General features: G+C 32.0%; 1 protein-coding gene across 1 annotated transcript in view; it reads right to left on the bottom strand.

Moving 5' to 3' along the window:
* The window catches only part of CNTNAP4 (contactin associated protein family member 4), a 630,591-nt gene that overhangs the window by 60,863 nt on the left and 544,095 nt on the right, over positions 1 to 25,633 (bottom strand). Inside the window, exons 13-15 of the mRNA XM_051996707.1 lie at positions 25,303 to 25,500; positions 9,645 to 9,801; positions 2,049 to 2,176 (exon numbers count right to left, since the gene is read on the bottom strand). Coding sequence (XP_051852667.1) covers positions 2,049 to 2,176; positions 9,645 to 9,801; positions 25,303 to 25,500 — 483 coding nt within the window. The remainder of the gene's footprint in view (positions 1 to 2,048; positions 2,177 to 9,644; positions 9,802 to 25,302; positions 25,501 to 25,633) is intronic.

Here is a 25,633-nt window from a genome sequence, read left to right as displayed (position 1 = left end):
ACCAAGTGTAGTTTAGATAATCAACTTAAAAACAAAGACATGTAAAAATTATTTTCTCAGTTTTCAACCATTTATTTAGTCAAGCAACTTGATTACTTTAATGTTTCCTTCCTCTGTATTTTCCATGCTTTTCTGGAATGTGAAACCCAGAGCAAAATGTATATTAGTGTTTAGTCTTTTCTCAGAATAATGACAAGGTTTGTATGTTAACTATGTCTATTTCTGATAAACCTTTTTCATTTTTTTTAACAACAAAATTTTTTTAAAACAAAATACATTTCTGTTTTATATTGTTCATAACTCTGTAAACAAGCTTACAAAATAGAAATATATAGATTTAACTTTTCCTACAGATTAACTCTTTACTCATATACTAAAATAAAACCAAATTCAATATAAAATGTTATATTTTATATAATTAAAATAATTACTATAGTCATTTGAAAGACAGACATTTCTAGAAAGCCACATCATTTAAGTACATTTTTTCTAGGCTTCATCCATTATGAATTTAACTTTAAGAGGAGAAAAATGTTGAAAATCAACTACTAAATGAGAATTTGTGAAATTTCTATTGAAAAGAGATATTCGCACTGAGTCATGTATTATATTAGCTGAAATTGGAAATTATGAATATTAAGAATTGTTAGAGCAAATTAAAATACAAATTCATAATCTATTTGATGATATCAATATTAATTTCCAAATTCAATTCCAAGACTAACAGTTACGAAAATGATGTTTATCTCTGCAAAAATTTCAGAAGCCTTCATATGTGGAAAAATAAATTTTAATAACTAATACATTGTTGATGGGATTGTGAATATATCCAACCATTCTGGAGAGCAATTTGGAACTATGCTCAAAAAGTTATCAAACTGTGCATACCCTCTGATCCAGCAGTGTTTCTACTGGGCTTATATCCAAAAGAAATATTAAAGAAGGGAAAAGGATCTGTATGTGCATGAATGTTTGTGGCAGCCTCTTTGTAGTGGCCCAAAACTGGAAACTGAGTAAATGCCCATCAATTGGAGAATGGCTGAATAAATTGTGATATATGAATATTATGGAATATTATTGTTTGGTAAGAAATGACCAACAGGATGATTTCAGAAAGGCCTGGAGAGACTTATATGAACTGATGCTGAGTGAAACAAGCAGGGCCAGATCATTTTATACTTCGACAACAATACTATATGATGATCAATTCTGATGGACCTGGCCATCTTCAGCAATGAGATGAACCAAATCAGTTCCAATGGAGCAGTAATGAATTGAACCAGCTACACCCAGTGAAAGAACTCTGGAAGATGACTAAGAACCATTACATTGAATTCCCAATCCCTATATTTTTGCCTGCCAGCATTTTGGATTTCCTTCACAGGCTAATTGTACAATATTTCAGAGTCGATTCTTTTTGTACAGCTAAAAAATGGTTTGGTCATGTATACTTATTTTGTATTTAATTTATACTTTAACGTATTTAACATCTACTGGTCATCCTGCCATCTGGGGAAGGGGGTAGGAGGAGGGGAAAAATTGGAACAAAAGGTTTGGCAATTGTCAATGCTGTAAAATTACCCATGCATATAACTTGTAAATAAAAAGCTATTTAAAAAAATAAAGTTTATTAAAAAAATAAATTTTAATTTAAAAAAGCTAATAAGGTTAGCTGGTATGAATCATAGCCATAAGCATTGGAATTGACGGTTATCAATATTTTTCCTCAATATTTGATCAGGATCAAAATGGCAGCACAGTACCTGTTATATCACAAACCCTGAGTATTTTTGAATAAATTAAATGAATATTTTAACTATAAGCTTAAGTAAATATAAATATAATTCTATAATATTATTCAAGCAAACTCCTAAGCAATTGTATTTCTATCTATTACTATGCTACATAATTTGCTTTCCTGAGCTGTTTATTATATTAAAGGTAAGTTTCAAGGATAGGTTGTATATAATTGTATATAAAATATTGAAGATATATATCCATGAAGACAAAACAAAACAAGCAAAAAAAATCTTCTTGTCAATACTTACTATCACCTCGACAAAGCAATGGCCCCAGTTTATAAGCTGCTTCAGAATTTGGTCGGTCTGTATCTGTAATTACTATTTGAGTTACTGGCAGATGCTCTTTATAGGAAAGGAATCCAGTATCATTAGCCCTGAAAAATAGAAAACATAGCAAATCATTCTTAAATTAATCTGATTGACATTCATGTCATAGAAACAAACAACAACAACAAAAAAAAAACTATTTTTCTTGTACTCTTAAAAATCAAGATGTGAACTTGCTCACATATACCAGTAAAAGATTGACCATTGCTCATCTGAAGGCTTGTAAACATGATCATATTTTTAATTAGGGTATTTAAGAGCACAAAGCCTATTTTTCATCTAAATTACTCCATAGTAGTAAATAGGTAGGCCTAGAAGTGTGGTCATCTATTCAAGTGTGAGATTACATTTTTGACCTAATTAATTAGCTAACTGCTTTCTAGAGTTAGTCACTGTACAGTTATTATTCAATATTTATGCATGCATAAATTGCCTTACTTATTGCCTTACTGAAAAATCACCTCATTGACTTAAAGAGAATTTTAATTCCAGTTATTTGACAAATTTATTTTGTGATTTTTTTTTCAGCATTTCATGTCTCATTGACCTAAAAAAAAGCATAAAGCTCTTTCTAGTTTCTGTTCTAGCACTAACTAGTTAAATGACCTTAGATTAGCAGGTTTGTGCCATGTTTTCTAGGTTAAAAAATGAGAGACTTAGATTAGATGATTTCCACGTTCCTTTCCAGCACTAAAATTCTAGTATTCTCTGACTAGAGAACAATGAGAAATAAAATAAAATTTGATGAAATGCTGAAATTATCTTACATGAACAATTATGGCTTGATCATAAAAAAATGGATAGTTCAAAGAAATAAAATAAATGTGAATCAGGTAGAAAAGTTACTTGTACAAATCCAAGTTACATTTTTTCTTTGCTAAATATAGTTCTATTTAGACATATTTTAAATAATTCACTTCATCAGTCTGGATCTGGCAAAAAAGATAACTGGATAAGGTCTTAAAATAATTGCATTCTAATCATGGTTCAGCTTTTAATTATGTGTATGACAATGGTTGAGTCATTTGACAGAATTATAGACTGAATCTCACATTTGTAATGGATTTCAGAAGCCATCTAATGAAACTCATGGAATTAGAGGAACATCCTTTACAACATGTTTATCTCTTCTTTACCAGTTTATTGTTTTAGAAAATGAAGAAAAATGCAAAATAAAGTAGAAGAATTTTGAGGTCCCTTCTATTTCTAAATTTCTTTGATTGTTCAGTTATTTAGTCATGTCTGACTCTTTATGATACCATTTGATTATTTCTTGGCAAAGATACTTGAATAGTTTAACAGTTTCTTTTCTGGCTCATTTTACAGATGAGGAAATGGAAAACAATCAGGGTAAAGTAATTTGCCCAAGGTTGCTCAGCTATTAAGGGTCTGAGGCTAGATATGATTTTGAAGATAGGTCACACTAATTGAAGGCCCTGTTTACTATGCCACCCAGCTGCCCATGCATTTAATCGGGGTAGCACCTAAATTGTCAATATAACAAAGCCACTTATCTTTGTAAATATACAGCAATGAATATGACTGCATAAATATTTGATTATTCCAGTTCTGTTATGTATCTGAATCCAGATAATATCAGAGAAAAATATTTTTAAAAATCATGATCAAGACCATAAATCACTTGTCTTTCTACTAGTAGCTCCCTTATTGGAAACTTCCTAATTAACTTAAGTGAATCTACTCTCCTTTCCCCCCACAACTTCTCCCCTAATATTCCATTTGATGATCTTCACTGAGTTGATAAAAGCAACAATCTCTAAGTAGCTAGGATACTTGTATTATCAATTCTGTAAGAGCTAGCTCAAGTTTTTGTCAAATGATTAATACAGTAATTATTTCTATGTATTTTTTTTCCAGTTAAGTGATGTAAAATGTTTTAATAGCTGTCACTTTTATGGTGACAATCTTGGATCTCAAATAGTTTTATATAAATATATAAAACATAAATAAATAATTTTAATTTTTTGAAGAAGCTAAGAAAATTCTGTTATAAAAATGGGGAGGGAAAATATTATTTTAAATATTTATTATGACATTCATTTTAGGTAATATTTGTGTTATTCTGGAATAATACATTTAATTGGAACCCTAATCATACCAATCTGCTTTATTACATTTTTGTCCATTTCATGAAGCTTTCATCACTGTTTATTGTTGTTTGTGCCTTAGAAAAGGTGCAAGATGAGTTTGAGAATACTGAAACAAGGAATCCTGAAGGAGAACAATAGTAAAACATATACACACATGTACACACATGTATGCATGCACAAAGCACCAAAAAAATTCTAAAACAGAAAGAGGAGATTATAGGTTCTTAAGATGAAAGTATTGCATGACAAGTATTTGATCAGAGTACTCTGCTGACACTCTTCTGAAATCAGGAAAAAGATAAAAAGGAAGGCCTTAGTTGAGTCCTTCTTGGCAAATTGTTTAGAAATTATGGACAAAAGACAAAGAAGTAGACATGGACAGGTAGCAATTTTCATCATTGTAAAGTACTCCTGAGTTGATAAGATCACAGGTTCATTTGAGTTCAGTCGTGGATAAAACACTGAGCCTGAAGTCAGGAAATTTCAGGAAATTTCCAGCTTCAGATATTTACTAACTTTGTGATGACCTTTCTCAAGTAACATGATTTCTATATATTTCTGTGTTCCCAACTATACACTGGGGATAATAGAATCTACCTTATAGGATTATTATTGTAAGTCTATCTGATTTGTTCTAAATTGACCTACATAAACAATGTAATTTAAAATTTTTAATATTGGGGGTTTTATTTTTCCATATTATCAGTTTTTCATTGATTGGCATGATGATGTCCTTTAGAGACACATGTGACAAGTAAAGAGCTTCTTTTCCAAAATTATAACTCCCCTTTTTATTAAGGATAGGCTACATTTAAGAAAATTACTCTTTATTTCCCTTAAATCTCATGCTATTTGAAAAATATCTTCAACTTACATTAAACAAATCACAGTTTTTCATGAATTTTGCTGAAGGTTAATACTGTTAAGTAGAAACTCCTAATAAAAATTGTCATATCATCTGTATTTGTGCCCAACGTGTAAAACTGCAAAGCAATTTTAATACTGTGGATTTCCGTTATTTCTATATTCCTGTGTCACATTTCCATATTTTAGATATTTTTATCATGGCCTCTGACTTTAATTATAAACATATTAATTAGAAGAGAGCAAAATCCTATTATAAAAAAAATGGATAAAGACCCAGAGGTCATTTCATTTCTGTCTGTGGGTCATTTAATTTGTGTCTGTGTGTTTTCTTTTAAAATAGAAATATATTCATTTAAAACAAAACTCAGTTGTTTAAGGAAAATACTTTAGGATGAGGAGTTAGAAATGATGAATACAGACAGTTCAAAAAAAGTGGGAAACTTTGTGTGAAAAATATAGAATAAAATAAACTCAAATATGTGCAATAATGTAAATAAAAATATCATTAAAATACATTCTTTTAATGGAGTCCTGAAGTACCGATTAAGAAACATATCTCCCTGTTGGATACATTGTCAGATGAGGTCATCTTATCCACTGTTGTTTAATTGTTTTTCTTTCTGACAAGGGACAAGTGATGAGGAGGAAAGTTGTAATTATTGTAATCTAAAGTTAAATCACCAAATAAATATATTTTCAAAACATATTCTCAGAACAGTAAAGAAATTTTAGATTGTTGAAAATTTCCTCTTGTGGTACATATTCTGATTGCTGGTTCTGATGACTGTGTCAGGTTTCACTCACTACAGTCAGAGCTTCTTGGAATCTTTGGATACATACCAAGTCACATCTCTATTTTCACTTATTTTTGAGTTTCTTTATAACCCTATGCATTTTACTGCATGAATCTAAAAAATTTATTCTGTGAAGGGGTTCATAAGTTATTTCAAATTGACAAAGAAATATATCACACACAAAAAAGGCTAAGGACCCTTAGTCTAAGCCTAAGGATATGTTCTGTCTTCACAGCCCTGAAAACAAATAATATCAGCAATACTAATTCTGATTTTTTTTTCCCATTCAGCAATGCCCATTCTGGTCCAAGGCCATAAGAAGAATTCTTAGCAATGTCTTGGACCCTAGAGATAACCCTATCATTATTACTTCCCAATCACTATTAGGAACATTTATTACATAATTAGTATCTGAGTTCCTTGTCCCAAGTGAGACTAAGCTTTTCAGTTCCTCCTCTGCAGGGAGGAAGATCTCAAGAAAATGAAACTTGTTCTTTACTTTCGAATGTTTGTAATGTACTTTAAACATCATTCAGGATGTCTTTAGAGGTGAATTCATGTTGTCTTATAGTTTACAATGGCTATCTCTTGCCCTTATTTCTAAATCCAGCTCCTTTTCAAGTTCCCTGACTGATAGATAGTGAAAAGTGAAGTCTTAGCAGGCAGAAATGGCTTCAAGCTAAAAGAGAAGAATTGGAGTGGGCAGAGATCCTGGAAGGTTCAATCTAAAAATTCTTACCTTCCTGACATTGTAGGAAGACATAAAATAACCACTACATGTGAAAAGCAACTATTGAAGGAAAATAAAAACCTCATATTTCAAAATCAAAATTTGAACAGTAGAAAGTTATTGAGATACAGAAATTGGTTGCCAATGCCTGAGTGGGAGTCTTGACAGAACACCCTAAGTTTCATTGTGTAAAATTGACATTTCTACTTAAGATAGTATTACTCAAAAGAAAAGATTTTACTATTTGAGAATGCAAATCAAGAGAAAGAATACAAGTGCCATAGAGACAAGTAATTCATTTTCTCACAGATATGAGATTTTGTGAAAAAGTGATTTTTGGGGGCGTGAAAAAAAAAAAAAAAAACATGTCATTGAATGCAAGTTTGGCTGTGTGGGTGATAATGTGCTAGGTAAAAAATAGCATGGCTTACTAAATGTTAGACATGGAGTCAGGAAAACATGGATTTAAAATTTGTCTGGGACACTTGCTAGCAGTATTATTTACTTAACTTCTAAAAGCCTCAGTTTTCTCATCTACAAAATGAATGTATGAATAACTATAATATCTACCTAACAGGAACATTATGAAGATCAAATAAGACAATGAATATATAAGGCTTTTCAAATATCAAAACAATGTTTCTGTTTTTGTTTTTTTTTCTTTTTAAAGAAGAAACAAATATTGGGAAAATGGGTTCAGATATTTAAAATATTCCCAATATATAAAAAGGAAACATAAAAATATCTATAAGTCATCCATTACCTTAAACTCTAAGTAATTTACAATTCAACATCTCCATTTTCAATCCTAACAAACATAAAACTGCAGAACAATTTTTAAAAATCAAATTTTAAGCATTGATAAGTTAAAACTTCACTAAGATTTTGGGGACACTGAAGATGTGGATATAAGCATACATGTGAATAATATGTGCATATATGTTTATATTTACATATATACACATATAAACACATATATATTTCATTTCATTATATCAAAACTAGCATGATAGGCAATTCATTATTCAATACTGAAAATTATGTGAATCATTTAACATTTGTTTCAAATTAATTATATTATTTTTAATCAAGAATTATACTTTGAATTTTTTAAGACTACCAGAGGTATGCAAATTACTTAGGTTAAGTAATAATTGTGATATTGTTTTATATTCGGACTGCCAGAGTCAACTTAGAACATTGACGTTGACCATGCAGAAACAAATTGAACTACTTTCTCTGTCTTTAATTAGTTCTGTCAACTGGGTATGGAATTCATTCCATATATATAAGTTTTATTGTACTTTTTCATTATTCTTTTAATTCTATGGGTTTTTTTTTTATCACTATTACTTTTAGCTTTCTGCCTCTCAGAGTTCCCTCTAACTCTAGGTAGCAGCAGTTTATAGCACCAACCAAATAAGGGGGTCAGTTGCATTTCACCTCGATAGCTAAAGGATTTTATTTGTCTGTTTGTTGGGCAACTAGACAGCTCAGTACATAAAATGTTGGGCCTGGAGTCAGGAAGGCCTGAGTTCAAATATGACTTTTACATATAAACTATTACTTAATGTCTCTGTCTTGATTTACTAGAGAAGAAAATAGCAATATCTAATATTTTTTACCAAGAAATTCCAAGGACAGTATGATTCCTGAGGTCATATGAAGAGTCAGACATGACTGAACAACAATAATATAATTTTAGTAGCATACTTAAATGACTCTTAGAGATATTGCCTGCTGGTACTTGCTGGTGTATGGAAGTCAACATTTCAAGAATCATTCAAGCACACAGTAAGTTGTACTGAAACTCAAAGTATGGTTGAAAATAAAAAAATAAAAAATAAAAAACATGCAAATGCTGACAAACCATCCTGGAATGCAACCTTATTAATTCTGAGAAAAATCAAATATCATCAGAGACCTGTCAGCTGGAACTGTTAATTTTGGTTCTTCTAAAGAATAATGTGGGCTTCTTGTATTTGAAAGACCAGTGAGAAGATTTTTAAAATAAAATAAAAATAACTGCTAACCACTGATGCTAAGCAAAGATACTCGTCATGGGAAAGGCAAATATTTTTATTAAAAAAATTCATATTTTCATTCAAAACTGTATCAAAACCATAGCAAAAATAATTACAGATGAACTCATGAGACATGGGCATAACCATCAGAATATGAAACATCTATAAAAAATATTTTAGAGATTTATTTTATTTCAGTGGCACTAGAAGACTTGTATCCACAGAAAGAAATTTGAAAGATATATATATGGAATAAGAGAGAGAGGGAGAGACAGACATACATACAGAGAGACAGACAGACGGACACAGAAAAAGAGATGGGGAGTCAGAGAGATGAAGAGACAAAGAAACAAAGAGACAGAGACAGAGACATGCTGGGAGGAAAAATGATCTGGAACTGCCAAAAATCCCAAACAAAGAAGGAATACTTCAAGATCACCCTACACTATGACACATATCATTGTGGCATTAAGCTTTACAAATAAACATAAACATTTTAAAATATTTAATGCTATTAATTTAATAACAATAAATATAAAGCTTTATAAATATTTAAGAAGTGGAAATAAATGTTTTTCAATGGCAAGTTGTGGGAACTTGCCTAAAGAGTATTATAAAGTCTAAAATTGGAAAAAGGACTGATTATCAAAAGTACATTTAATACTTGATATGATTACATTTTTTGTTTCAAAGCAAATTAAAGAATATATGATAAAAATTATGAGGCCTTAATACCAAATTGGGTAGAACAAATGAATGCTACAAAGAGAAAGTATTGCATATTTAAAGTTTTTAATATAGAAAATGTTGTAAGAAACAAATCAACACATTTGATTATCTTATTTTATCTTAGTAAATATGCATACCATTGTAGTTTATTTGTTTTATTGAATGTAGTGGCTTTTTCATATTATACACACAAAATTTTTTTAAAAATTCTTTTTAAAGATAAAAGTGCATTTTGTATAATAAAATCATATAGAAATCACCATTCATTCCGATCAGCATCACAGTTGCAGTAATACTGAGAATCAATGCAGTTCCCTTGTAATCCACAAGTGCACTTTTGAACATCAGGCAAGGAACCTCCCCAATAAGTCTGTGTTTCATTGGTTCTTCCGACCCACCAACTTAATGGTATTCCATCTAAAAAACAAACAGAAAAGTATGTCTGTTTTATCCATTTATGATAAACTTTTATCTCTAAGCTCTCTTCTTTGCATAATATTTTTCTGGCTCATTTAATTATATCAAATAATTTAGCATATATGTATATTAAACACAATGAAATACATAAAACTATATAAAATATTTACTTTGATATATTATTGGTTATATATAAACACATGGATACTTTTAAAGTAATTCTATCTTACATATTAAAGCAAGATATTTCTTTCAAAATAAACTAAAACTGAATATGGATCACACCATTGCATTGTCATCTTTGCTGTGCTTGTTTACTTGCTTTTTGTTTTCTTTCTCATTTTTTTCCTTTTCTTATATTTCATGTGTAGCATGATGAATATGGAAATATGTCTAGAAAAATTGCACATGTTTAACATATATTGGATTACTTTCTGTCTAAGGCAGGGAGTCAGGGAAAGGATAGAGAAAAATTTTGCAGGGGTTAATGTTGAAAACTATCTTTATATATATTTTGAAAATAAAAATCTATTATTAAAAAAATAATACCCAACTTAATTTTTAAAATATTTCATTACCAAAGATTAAATGATTGTCTCAGTTATATACTTTCTTAGGAAAATGAATTAATCATTCTTAATCATTCAGGCATGATATTAGAATAATTTATCTTGAACAAAATTCTCATGTGATTTCTTTAAAAATAGAATTATTTTTTAAAAAGTAAATTCTGTTAAAACTGAAATCAGGATAATTGATTCAGTAAAGCAAAAATCTATTGAACACTATGGAACATCCATTGAGAAAACTGTTTATATCTAGTAAATTTTTCTTATATGTGTTCTTAAAAAATGTTTTTTTTTTCACATTAACATCTATGTACTATTTTTGAGAAATGTAAAACATTTCAGGAGAATATTTTTAAATATTAAAGGATATGATTATTGGGTAAGGTAAAGGCATCAATTTATTCTTTACTTGACTGAAGTAAATCTTAATTCACTTCGTAGCACTGAGAGCATAGTATCCAGGACTAGGGAGATGGTGATGCTTTATTATTCTTCCTTCAGATCACATTAACATATATTGTCAACAGTTTGAAAGCCATATTATAGAAAGGAAAGTAATAACCTAAAGAATGATTAAGCACTATTATTAAGAATCATAAGAGAATAAAATTAGATGAGTAAAAAATCTTGTTATTCTTCCTAGATCTAAATAGGGATAGAAGGAATGAATGGGAAGAAGAGATTAGGAGAAATCTTATTAAAGAGTTGAGTTTTGAAAGAAGCTAGAGATTCTAAGAGTCAGGGATGAAGAGAATGCATTCCAGGTTTGAGGTGTGGGCACAGAGTCTGTGCAAAGTGTGGGATGAAAATGGAACTATGGTATTAAATTAAAGGGTTATTATATAACTTCATAGATGAGAGTTTAAATCTAGAGTATGCTCCACTAGGGAGAAAATTACATCTTTATTTGTTTGTTTCCTTTTAAATCCTATAAATTTTATTTTACTCATTTAAAAATATTTTAGGAGTCCATTTATTTCTCAAGACTATAAAAGCAGTCCCACATAACCACACAAAAAATTAAGAATTCCTGGTTTAAACTCTCTGTTTGGACTCAGTTGAAGTTTGAAGAAGTTAAATCTGCATGAGTAAAGCTTTCATAATGATAATAGCTGATCAAAAATTAAATGGGCAGCTTTGAGAGGTAATAAGCCTTGGCTATTGAGCCACTTACAAGGCATACTGGAGTTGTAACTTATCAGAAAATGTGAAACTAAGTGACTTTTGATATACTTTTTAGATCAAGCATCCTATGAGTCTGAACAATAATAGCTGGCATTTATATAGTGCATTACAGCTTGCAAAGTCCTATATGTAATTTCAGATTTCCACAACAACCCTGTGAGTGTGGTATTACATATATTATTAGATGATAAAATTAAGCCTCAACGAAATTAGTTGGTTTTCCCATAGAAATGTATATAACAACAACAGAGGCAGGATTAAAACTCAGATTGTTCCTGATGACGCCTAATATCTTATCCATTGCACCATCTTGCTGTAATAAACAAAATTTCTCAGAGTCTATTACCAAGGTTCTGTTCACTCCTATCACTCAACATTTTATCTACTTTTCAGAGTCTTTACAATTAAGCGATAAAAGCTCTATAGTACTGCACATTAAGACTAACAATCTTCCTAACTTAGCAGAATGGGAAATTCACATAATATCCAGCAAAGGATAATGAGGATCATGAAGGCAATTTATCTTTGAAGGAGTGAAGGCTTGAAAGGTGAAAATGAAGTCGTACAAGGTCAAGGTATGGGGCAATTAGATCTTTTAGCTCTTCACAGATGTTTGGACATTTTCATGTGTTCATTCAAACTCAGGAATTGTCATTCTTAGACCCCCACTGAGAGTCTGGAATGTATCCCAGCTTCTTCTTCTTCTTTTTTTTTTTTTTTTAAGTACAGCCACTACCGTTTATTATAATTCAGTGTAAGATAAGACTTCTGCTATGCTGACAATCTCTTAGCTCATAAACAGAACATTTCACTCATTACCAGACAACTGCCAGTCCAGCAGGGTGCCTCAAAAAGCACCAAATTCTGTTCTGGGAAGAATGGATATAATGGCTTTAATAGCTGTTATTAGCAGTATCTTGAGTAGACCCCTCCTCAAACCCTAATATCTCCTCTCCTATACATTGAGATGTAAAGTAGGTAATGGGAAATATTAAAAATGCTTAATAGCTAGTCTGCAAAATACCACTTAAAATTAATTACCCTAACATGATGTTTTTTCTAGTTAAAAATGAAGCACATCATTATAATTTAATGCACAACTTTGTTTTTTGTCTGTTGTGGCCAAATTCTCTATAAAGTAGGAACCATGAAAATTGCCTAGAGCATTTTGAATGACATCATGTGCCATCTGGTTCCATTCATAATGTCCAGAATATTGGAAGGAACTTTGAGAATATATAAGAAACCCAGGAAAAAGAATTATCTGGAAAAATGCAAACAATATGTAAGAAAAAGATAGTAGTGACTATAGATGTTTATAAGTAGGATAAACAAAGCTTGGGGAAAGGTTGGCGTGACTCTGAAGATAGCATTTTAGTATTAAGAATGTGAGGCTAAATTAAATGCCTGATCATGCTCAAATCATTCTGTTAAATCATAGAATGCTAGATAAAGGAACCACAGATAACATTACCTTATTTTATAAATGAGAAATCTGAAGCATTTTACCCAAGATCACATATTTAGAGAGTATCCGTCAGAGAAAAATCAGTGTTCTTTATATACCAGTCTATGGTAAATATGAATTGCACATAATTAAAAATAGCTTTTTTTCTATTCTTTTGATTAAACATATATAAAACCTGTTCTCTCTTCAAAACATTCCAATATCATGTTCAATCTGGTCTCCCTCATTAGATTGTAAGATCTTTGAGGGCAAGGTTTGGGTTTTATTGCTCCTTTATTGTATTCCAACAGCTACCATAATGCCAAGAACATAATAAATACTCAAGAAGAGTATTGAAGAATTGAAGAGTTAGTTGATTTACTTAAAGAAATAAATACTTATGTCTTAAAATTATAAAATTGTTCATACTACTCTTTGAATATCTTGGATTCCAAAAATATAACTTGAAGAAAGAATCTAATAGAGCCTTAAAGGATGTTATGAAAAGAAAGATTTTCTTTAAAACTTTGCTGATAACCATCAGTTTAAGACTTTGCTTCCTTATATATTCTATGTGACAATATGATTGATTGAGTTGTAAAGTTCAAGTTCTGGTGTATATATGCATATGCATTGTTGCATTTTATATGAAATAGGGTCATAAATAGGATTTAAGCAATTACATTCTGAGCTCTCTGTTCTATCTACCATGGTCCAAAACCATGAAACAATACTTCAGATTTCCATTCTTTTGCAAGGTATTATAGAAACTGCAAGTTAGTGGCAGAAGATTGAAAGAGAATCAATTCACAGAACAACTTGGTCAATATAAAGAATTTAAAGCAGTACAGAATGCTATGTAAAGTTTGTCCCCAGACTTGAGAGACCTGACAAACAGAACCTTTTCCTACTAAATATTAAACTACTTGACATAGATAAATCTCTAAGATCTGTTTCTAAATCCAGGCTTTGTAACTGATTAACTGTGTCCTTCAATAAAATAATAAAATTTCCTGGGACTTAGCTTCCTCAGATATAAAATGAGAAAATTAAAAGTAAATTTGTCTCCAATGTCTAACACTCTCCAAATCTATAAATTTTCAAAGATTATATTTAAAATTTTCATCCAAGGAAATTGGAATGCATCACAATGCATAATATATAGTTCAATTCAACAAATTTTTATTATGCATCTATTATTTATAAGGCACTGTGCTAGGTACTGAGTATATAAAAACAAAAACAAAACACTAAAAAAAATTCCTGTCCTTAGTAACTTACATTTCACTGGGATTGGGGGTGAGGTGGCAAAATAACATATGTACTAGTTTGATGTTGGATGAGATCAAGAGCTATTGGAAAGATCATAAATGGTCTTATGAAGAAAATGATAAAAACTCAGCTTAAAATAGTTACTCTAGAAAGCAAAAATAAAGAGGGAGTATAATCCAGATATGAGGGGTAACCAGTACATAGGCTTATAGACTGGAGATGGAACACTATGAACAAGAAAAAAAAATAAGTAGGTCAATTTAACTGGAACATAAAGAGCAAACAGGAATTGATGTGTAACAGGCCTGTCCAGAGGAATCAGATTGTAAAAGAGAGCTTCATGAGAAACATGACAAACAAAAAAAAAAAAAAAAAAGAAAAGAAAGGTTTTTTTTTTTTTTGATTAAAGAAAATAGAAAACTATTATACAGTGAGTTAATATATGTACTTAATGGAATCAAGCCTGTACCTTAGGGGTAGCATTTTTATAAGATGAAAACACAAAAGCATGTATTAAGTGCTTACTATATGCAAAACACTATTGAAAACCTGAGAACATAAAAAAAAAAAAATGAAACACAAAAACAATCATGTTCTCAAGGATCCTGAATTATAATGTGGGAGGGGAGATAACACAGATTGGAAGGCTCAGCTACTAGATGTATGGGAAACTCCAGTAATACTTATAGTCTTCATGGGGCATACAGAACCAGGTAGATCAGAGATCCAAATGAATAGTAATCCAGTTTGGCTGAAATAAAAAGGGGAGTTAAGGTTGATGAACATAAATTCTTCCTTCAACTCATTCAAATGATAAAAGGGGTAGAAAGAGGAGAAAGGAAAGAAATAAAGAGACTAAAAAGAATACAACTATATAGGGCAAAGAAATTTACTATTTCTCACAAGACTAGATAACAAGAATTTATTATTTATTATATGACAGGCAGTATATTAAGCATTGGATATAAAATACAAACAAAAGTCAACCAGACTTCAAGGAGGCTAAAGAGTAGCAGGGGAAAATGGAAATGCTGCTGAAATTTCTAGCAAAGGGGCATGGTGTTGAAGTAAAGAAAGTCAGAAATTTAGTTTATTTGCTACTTATTTGCTAATTCCTTCATCAAAATGAAGTCTCTGAAAGCCAGTGGAAAAAATATAGCAGAAGACTGTTCTTCTCTGAAGCTGAGGGAGATTTCAGGGTGAAACTAGAGCTAAGGCATCAAGTAAAAGTTCATAAAGTCAATATTATATGCAGAAGAGGAATCATAATGAGAAAATCATACAAAGAAAGAAAGAAGTGGGAAATGAATTTCACTTTTATAAAAACCAGGCAAAGTGAGGTTGAACATTCAGAAATACAAATTGGCATAAAAAACATAAATTCAACAGGGAAACAAGCTAGAATTGTGGTGAGGAAAATTTAAGATGGGGAATAATACCTGTGATGAAATAATCACAAGGGGAAAAAATTGCTAATCCTAAAAGTGTATTAAATATAAAAATTTTTAAAAATGAAAAATAAGTGATGCTTTCTAGAGAGCTGGAACTCTGAAAAGGTGTACTTGAATTTAAGACAGCAGAGCACTTAAGGCTATTTACCTATTCAATGTGAGATAATGGTTCTATAAACATATATTTAGATGATATGGTGATGTGATGGCTCTCCTCATGATTGGTGTTTGCTGAATGTGGTGTGGTGAGATAATCAGAGGTCAGGATTGGAGGACTAGGGGAGAGAGGTCTCTGCCACAGCAGGCTGAGGAGAGATGAGTGCAGGCTTCAGATTCCATAGTCCAGGATTCATCTTTGGCAAGCCATGTGGCAGCTTGCCTGTGTCCTTCACTTCTCCTTCTAAAGACCAAGAACTTTGACTGATCCTGACTCTGACTGATCCGGAGGCCCTCCAGAGAGCTAGCCCAGACGTGATAGTGCTTCTCAGTGGTAGAATGATTGAATAAATTGTCATATATGAATAAAATGAAATGTTATTTATAAGAGAGGTGATTTCAGAGAATTTGGGGAGTATGAGATGCAGAATAATATAAGAAGAATTGGGGAAATGATTTACACAGGACAACAATATTGAGAAGAAAAGTAATTCCAAAACAATAACTCTGATCAAAGCAATGTCCTATCATGCCTGCAGGAAACTTCAGGATGAAGTATATTACCTTAAAGAGAGGTGATGGCCCCATCGTGTAGAAAATGATGTACATTTGGACAAGACTGGTGTATAAGTTTAAAAAAAAAAGAGGGTCTTTTTTGCCCCGTCTTTCTCTTTTCATTTTTAGTTGGAAATGGAATGAAGGAATAAGGATAGGGAAAATGAACTTGCAATAGTGATTTTTATAAAAGGACTCTCTTTGAACATCTGCATAAAAGAGAAGAAAAATAAATACAGAAGGAAGCAGATAGCAGCACAGTTTTGAAAATTATGTATGGAGTTTATTATATTTTTAAAACCAGGCATGAAGTAGACAGGTTCATGTAGATGGAAATTACCTTTATTTGTTAAGAATAAAAAAAAAATAAATCTGCAGAAAGATCAAGAAGAATCAAGACTGAGGAAAATGTATTGGAATTGATGATTAAGATACCACAGGTAAATGTGAAGAAATCCTTTTTAGTTTAGTAATGAGGCACAAAACCATATTATAAGAGATTGAGAGATAAGAGGAAAAGAAGCAATAAATATAGACAATTTTGGAGTGCATGTATGTGTGTGTATATATATGTGTGTGTATTTCAGCATGAATTTGATCATGAAAAAGAGAAGTGATATACAGCAACATTTTGAGAGTATGCTAAAGTCATGCAATGTCCTTTTTCTCTTTTTTCCTTCATATTATTGTGCTCTATAGTAGCATAATATGTTCATTATTACATAATATGTTCATAATCAGCATAGAAGAAGTCAGCCAACATAAAAATAGAGTAAAAAAAGAATAAAATACAAAATAGTTTTCATTCCTATTAGTCTTTTTTATTTTCTCCTCACTAGCGTAGCAACATTTTGGAAAAGGAGTCTTGAGAAACTAAGGCTCAAAGAGTTCTTTACCTTCTATAAACATAAATTTAACCATTGGTAATGTTAATCTGATTTTTTTTTTGGCCAAAGCCAATAAATTGAGAAAAAAAATCACAGTGAATAATTTCCAAAATGATTTATATCCTGGTTGCAAATGAAATCAGAAGATACAGCCATTCTTAAATGGAAGGATCAGTTGTAAATTGTTCTCAAAAAGAAGGCATCAGGAAAACACTAATTCTTCAGACTCCTGTTCATCTTGCCTTGTGTTATTTATAATGAACATAAGCAATGAAAGAAGAAATGGGAAGAGAAGGTGAAAAATACATTGGAAAATACAGCTTGGGATGAAAACATGAAAAAAAAATGTTGTTGAATACTAAGAAGTTTCATGCGTATATATCATAAACACTTACTTGAAGATGAAAATAGGAAGGTGCTGGGCTGTTGGAATCCTTACTAACTGCTAACTAATTAGAGTTGATCTAATCTTACAAGAAGATGTTTTGGGCAGAACCTGAAACAAGGTACTAAGTAGAACTACCCATAATCCCTCTCTCTGGAAGGAGCATAAATAGGCCAATGGGCCAGTCGGAGAGTTCTTCAGAGAAAGACACTACAAGTCGAGATTTCACCGGAATGACATGAAGACTGGAGCTGGCTGGAGGCTGAAGAAAGCAGAGGCAGAAGCAAAGGACAAAGCGGCAAGAGCTCTTGGAACCAAGCAGAGAGATAGGCCTCTAAGCTAACCGGGCTATATTGAAGATAATAAAAGATCTGAACTTTTATCACCTGGCTGCTTTTTGAGAAGAAAAAGCTCACAACATTTTGACGCCCAACGTGGGGCTAACAGACCCCCTCAGTGGATTTCAGTGGAAAAGCTCCGATCCTGATTCAAGTGGAAAAGCCTCTGATCCTGATCCAGTGGAAAAGACTTCAACCCAGAAATTAGGGTGAGTGTAACAAAGAAATTTTGTTAGAAGAGTTAAAGTAGAACTTCAGTTAAGATGGGACAGATATTTAGAAAACAGCCTGTTTCTGTTCAAGGAAAATGTTTACAGAGCATTGTCAAAGTTATGGAAAGCCAAGGTTTAATTATAAGTTTACAGCAAATCACTGAACTTTTACAAACTGTAAAGGACATATGTCCTTGTTTCTCTCTTGATAAGGAATTAGATCTAAATGAATGGAAATTGGTTGGAGAGGATCTTTGTCAATTCTATGATAAAAATGGGCCTAACTCAATAATTAATACATATAATGTAATACAATTGGCTATAAGAAGTTATTTAAGTGATAGAATGATGAAAAGAAAACTACAGGAGGAAGAAGTGCCAACTTTACTAGGTGAAAAGGAGGACGAATCAGATGAGAATGGAGTTAATTACAATTCTGAGTATGATACTTCACAGCAGGAGGAATTAGGTGATTCCACATCTCATGACCCTCCCCCCGCAATTAACCCTTCATGGGTGGAACAAGAGGGAGGGAGAAAGACAGAAACACAGTCAGCTTCTCCTGTAAAGCAGAATTTGACAAGATTAGAAAAAGCATTAATTAAAGCAAAAAATGAAGGAGAAGGTATATCTGATTTTATAAATGCATATCCTGTGATTGAAGAGCTCAACTCCTCAGGTCAAAAAGAGAGAAAATACACTCCTTTTAATTTGGGAAAAATTAAAGATTTGAAAAAGGGTTGCACTCTTTATGGGGCTACATCATCTTATGTGAAGATGTTACTAGATCATTTGTCTTCTGAAATCCTAACCCCGAATGACTGGAAATCCATAGTGAAAACTTGTCTAGAACCGGGACAAATTTTTTTGTGGCTTTCGGAGTTTCATGAATTATGTAGGATTCAAGCCCAATGCAATAGGCAAACAGGAGATATTGTACAAATCACTTTCGACCAACTAGCTGGTGAAGGTCAGTATGCAGAGAGTTCAGAACAGATTTATTATCCCATAACAGTGTATGAGCAAATTTCTAAGGCTGCAATAAAAGCTTGGAATTCTCTCCCTGGACAGAAAGATGGAAATAATGCTTTCACAAAAATAGAGCAAGGTCCCAATGATTTTGTGGGACGTTTACAAACAGCTGTAATAAGAACCATTGGAGACAATGCAGCAACAGAAATAATGACTAAACATTTGGCTAAGGAAAATGCCAATGAGGTTTGCAAAAGAATTATATGGGGGCTAGACAAAGATGCTCCTTCAGAGGAAATCATAAGACGCTGTGCCACAGTGGGCACAAATGCTTATTATACCCAGACTATGATGAACATGGAAAGACAAGGTCCTTCTTGGCAGAGGAATTCTAGAGAAACTCGTCGATGTTTTCATTGTGGAAAAGTTGGACATTTGAGAGCCCAATGTAGATACAGAGATAAAATGAGAAGGTAGAGTGAGAGGAAACCCAAAACCCCATGTCCAAAATGTAACCGAGGCTTTCACTGGGCCTCTAAATGTATATTGACCCAGAGGAAGGAGAGGCAAGGCCCAGCTCTAAAGTATCAATCAAAGGACAGGTGGGGCATGATAGCAGCTGAGGTTACACCCAGAGAGACTTTAGAAATTCAGGATTCTGATGTCATCAACCAACAGAAAAGCAATCAGGATTACAGTTGGGAAGAATACAGGCCTTTTAAGACAACAAGACAATATCCAATGCAAACGACTCCAATGTAATTACCAGATGATGAGGAGAAATCCCAATTTGGTAAATAGAAGGGAATTAGATTAACTGCTTGGGGAAGAAGATCTGCTTATATTTCCACAGATGGAGAAAGAATCAGATGGCTGACTATGAAACTGTTAAAAAGACTTTTAAAAGCTTCAGGAATCATTGGATTTCCTAACACAAGATGAAACTGTTTTACTTCTTGAAAAACCAGCAAGAATCATTGGGTTCCCTGAGATGAAAAATTGTTGATGAGACTTTTGCAGTACTTCAGGGCTTACAGGAACTATTGGATTCCTGGCACATGAACTAATGGACAATGGAATCCTATTGGACTGTTTCTAGGACTTATGGACATGTGTAAATTTTTAGGTTGATTCATGTTGTTACATTACTACTAGCCTGTGTTATATTGCTATGTACTTATGTAAATTATGTATAATGCCTCCCATATTGATGGATTTATGTATACCATGTATATCTGTTACAAAGTTCTGGCCCATATTGATGGATTTATGTGTACCCCCTCAGAAACCCCCTATGTTTTAAAACAAAAGAAAGGGGGAGATGTTGGAATCCTTACTAACTGCTAACTAATTAGAGTTGATCTAATCTTACAAGAAGATGTTTTGGGCAGAACCTGAAACAAGGTACTAAGTAGAACTACCCATAATCCCTCTCTCTGGAAGTAGCATAAATAGGCCAATGGGCCAGTCGGAGAGTGCTGGAGAGAGGAAGACGCTACAAGTCGAGATTTCACCGGAATGACATGAAGACTGGAGCTGGCTGGAGGCTGAAGAAAGCAGAGGCAGAAGCAAAGGACAAAGCGGCAAGAGCTCTTGGAACCAAGCAGAGAGATAGGCCTCTAAGCTAACCGGGCTATATTGAAGATAATAAAAGATCTGAACTTTTATCACCTGGCTGCTTTTTGAGAAGAAAAAGCTCACAACACTGGGCATGGAGAAATTTGAATGACATCAGAAAAAATAACGAAATTGAATATATTTGAACAGACAGGGAATTAATGTCTGCAAATTTGGGAGTAATGTCAAAGTTGATTGTGTGCAGGCAAATTTTCACTGATTTTAAAAAGGTTGAAATCAGTCCAAATTATATAAAAAAGTAAGCATGAGAGTAAACTGAAATTATAAACTTCAACTTAAGCAATTGGATAAAATTAGAAATGGAAAAGGGAAATCAGTTTTGATCACTATTTGTTAAAGGGATTTGGTTAATTAAAAACAAAGAAATAAAAAAAAAACTGCTAAATTTTTGGTCAGTCGTGGATTAGAGAAGCAAAGCATTTTAATATCTTTAAAAGAAAATCCCAAATAAAGTCATGAAGAGTTGGACAGAACTGAAAAAATGACTAAACAACAACAACCACAGAAAATGAAGTAATATCAATACTAAATATATATATTTATGCACCAAGTGGCACAGCATTCAATTCTTAAAGAAAGGTTAAATGAGTTATAAGAGGAAATTAATAGTGAAGTATAATAAAGGAGACCTTAATCAATGCAATCAAAATTAGAAATAAAGCAGTAAGCTGGCAAATACTTTTTACAACCAATGTTTCTGATGAAGTCTCATTTCTAAAATATATAAAGAACTGAGTCAAATTTATAAGAATACAAGTCATAAGCCAATTGATTAATAGTCAAAGGATATGAAAAATTTTCAAATTAAGAAATAAAAAGCATCTATAGTCATATGAAAAAGTTAAATCACTATGATTAGAGAAATGCAAATTAAAACTACTCCAAGGTATCACCTCATACTTATCAGATTGGCTTAATATGACAGGAACACATAATGATAAATGTTATAGGGGATGTGAGAAAACTGGGACACTGATGCATTATTGGTGGAGTCATGAAATGATCCAACCATTCTGGAAAGGAATTTTGAACTGTGCCCAAAGGGCTATAAAACCAATAATATAAATCAAACTATAAAGTTTAAACCTTATAAAGGTATAAACCAATGCCATCCACATCTAGAGATAGGACTATGAAGACTGAATATAAATCAACACATAGCTACGTTTACATTTTTTCCTTTTTCTTCTGTTTTTTGTTTTCTCTTATGATTTTTCTCTCCTAACATGATTTATCAGGAAATATGTAAAAAATTAAATGTACTGGTATAAAAGAGGTTTTTTTTTTTTTTTTTTTATGTGTAACTGGGGGAAATAAAAATTTAAAAAACAGTGAATATTTCCCTTCTCCCCTCCCAAAAAAAAAAAAAAAAACGACAGCAAAATCGATCTGATAATGTTTAAGAAGAATGATGGATCAAAGGAATAAATTAGGAACACAGTACAGAATAGTAAATGACCATAGTAATCTAGTTTTGGACCAATTCAAAATTCCAAGGTCTGGGGACAAGAAATCACCATTTGACAGAAAACTGCTGGGAAAACTGGAAAGCAGTTTGGTAGAAACTATAAACCAATAATATAAACTAAACTATAAAGTATAAGCCTTATAAAGATATTAATCTACAGCATCTTACATTGCATACAGAAATAAGATCAAACTGAATACATGATTTAGATATAAAGGATACTATCATAAGCAAATTTCCATGGTAAATGATTTTAAAAGTAATGCTCAAGATGTGAGAAACATATTTGCCCTCATTTTATCCTTGTCAAGAGATTTAAAAGTTCACTACCCTCAACTATATCCTCTCCAACTTTACAAGTAGTGGCAAAAAGAAAATTTTTAAATTCCAGAACACCATTATAAAACACCATCAATTTTTAATAGTTGGAGGAAGAATGGGCACATGGACTAGAGGGAATTCAGAATTAAGAAAATATCTGGAAATGAGAAGGAATGAAAAAGTAGGGTGGAGGTTGTCAAGGTATGAGATTTTTGCTCAGGGACATAGGAAATAAAGATGAAGTACTAAAGATAAGTGTGTTAGGAGCTATTATGAAAGTGAGAAAGGCCACAAGGTCTAGGAATTATAAAGAAGGAAGAGTGATAAACAGGGCCTGCTTGTGGTTGTTATTGCTGTTGTGGTTATTTCCATGTTCCTTCAAACTATATTTCTCTTTCTTCTATGTCTTTTGTCTCTGAAAGGGCAAGAAATAATTGCTGCAAGAATATGAGTTAGGGAAAATAATATGTGGTAGCAGGGATTGAGAACACAGTTAGATAAAGTTTCCTCTCCACATCATTCTTTTTTTTTTTTCCCCATGCCAGTCACATCACCATACAACCCACTTTCTCTTAATGGAAAAAAAAAAAAGTAAACACCAGAAGGTTAGGGAAGTAAGACTATCCTGATTGTCGTATTTAGGGAATGAAAGAATCTATAAAAATCAAGAGAACAGAATGAAGGAGAATGAAATCCCCAGATACAGCAAAAAGGAGAAATAACATGTGAGAGCAGTGCTGCTAAAATAACATTTCACTTTTAAGGTGTGTATGTGTATATTGATTATATATGGACATACTTAATCAGAAACAGTAATCTGTTTTCATAGAAAACATAAATGATGTTTTTGCTTTTGTATTTTCAACATGAATGATCAGTTTGTTAGCTAGAAGTTACAGTCAGTATCATTATATCACCCTGTATTGACATGACATAATGTTAACTGGTTGATTGTATATATATATATACACCTCTTAAAACAAAATTATATACTAAGACATAGGACCTGAAATAATCATAGGTATTGTCAGTTATTTGTGAGTGCCAAATAAACCAACAGAGATTCAATAGTAACAAATATGCTTCAAACCAATTCAATTTTGGGGCAGGGGAAAACACAGAGTTAGCAAGAAGCATAGCACAACAAATAGTTCAACCACAAATACACATGCTAACAGAAAGGATAATTTTTTACCAACAGAGTTCAGTTCAGGATCCCAGGAAGATAAAGGAAAGACAGACTTTGGAAGAGAAGTGTTGTAGTTATAGGCTTCTCAATTGTGCAGCCTATTTGGGAGTATATAGAGTGACTGTTTTAGGTATAAAGATAGTGAATAGCAGTGCTTTGGATCAGAGGCACACTCAATAAGTGCTAGGTATGTTCTAATTTATTAATATTATTATTATCGTTAAATTAACTTGCTTCTTTCACTAAATTAATATTTTCTTCCTCCCACCACCTAGATTTCAATTTTCCTATTAGCATTCCCTTCATGTAGAGAAAAATAAGAAAACCTGGAAATGTTAGTGAATTTACAGGTAAATAGCTCTTAAGCAGCAGGGCATAATATTGAACTTTTTCCTTCCTTATTCTCAGGATTCTCTCAATAACACAAATGATAATATAATTAATACATTGTCTCCAGAAATTTAAATTGATTAAAATTGAATGAGGGGAGAGATTTATTCAAATGAAAAATTATTTGTCCTTCTAAGTACAAATAATTAGATAAATATATTTTTGTTCCTTTTATGTAGATATTCAAAAAGGTATGGGATATGAAAGATACCTGGATCATTCTAAGAAATCAGCAGGACTCTAGTTTCTCTAAAGAGCCAAGGATAATTCAATTATTCCTTCTAAGTTACTAACTCACTTTAAGAGGTATTTCAAAACAGGAAGGGAATGTTTATTTCAGTATGTTAATTGTTTGAAAGAACTAAGTAATTTTCCGAATATACCACTGGGAAAATTGGATATTAAATATTAAAGGACATTATGTCACTTTTTAGAAATGTAAGACAAATGTTCTAGACATAATTTTCTTGGTGCTCATAATATTCCCCTGTGATGATTTGGGGAAGTTCAGGAAACTAACACTTTAAATTTTAAATGTTTTCTCCATTTGATTGTCAATATAACTCTGCAAGTACCTAGTTTACTAAAAAGAAATTAGTTAGGCATGAGAGTACTGAGTACTGCATGACTAATTTAAAGATGTCAATAGAAAATACTCAAAAGTGGGAAGAATGGAATGATGCCAAAGATCAACCTTGGTTCTTAAATATTAGTTCCAGAGACTAATTGTAAAAACAATAAACACAAAACAACAAAAGAAAGTCCGATTTATGACTGACAAACTTTGCTTAGATTGTGAGAAAGGAAGCTTTTATGTACAGTTATTTGATGGGGTAATATTGAGAGAACAATTAAGATTACAAAGAACCTCATAAAGCATTGACCTTAGTCTTCCTTCCTGAGCAAGGGACTCTATAACATCCACAATGAGACCTGTTTGCTAAGTAAACAAGAATCTTGTGAATTAAATAGTACCATGGCACAACCTTAGAGGAATTAAAATCCATAACAGCTAGTTGAATAAAGCACATTATGCAACATAATAAGATTCTTCAGCTTTACTCACCTCTCTTATTTAAAAGCCTGGACTTTTTGCAATGGTAAGCAAGCTCCTGTTCACAATGTTCTGCATGGTTAATTGTAGCCTGGAGCTGTTCTGTATTGGCAGTATACTTGAAAAACACAGTATGAGGGTTTTCTCTATTGGAACTTTTTACTCTGGTGAAGTCTGAGCTGTTGTGCTGTACAATAGTCCATGCAGTATCTGGAGGAGTATAGAAATAAAGAGAGAGAAAACAAAGGCATCATTCTGTTGAAAAGGTTAAAAAATAAAATAAAAACCATCTTGTTATGAAGCAAATTCATTGACCTGTCTAATCATCAGAAGTGTCCTACTT

The sequence above is a fragment of the Antechinus flavipes genome, chromosome 1 (assembly GCF_016432865.1).
Source record: "Antechinus flavipes isolate AdamAnt ecotype Samford, QLD, Australia chromosome 1, AdamAnt_v2, whole genome shotgun sequence".
NCBI lineage: Eukaryota > Metazoa > Chordata > Mammalia > Dasyuromorphia > Dasyuridae > Antechinus > Antechinus flavipes.
The sequence above is the reverse complement of the archived record's forward strand: the minus strand, read 5'-3'. Positions and strand labels throughout refer to the sequence as shown.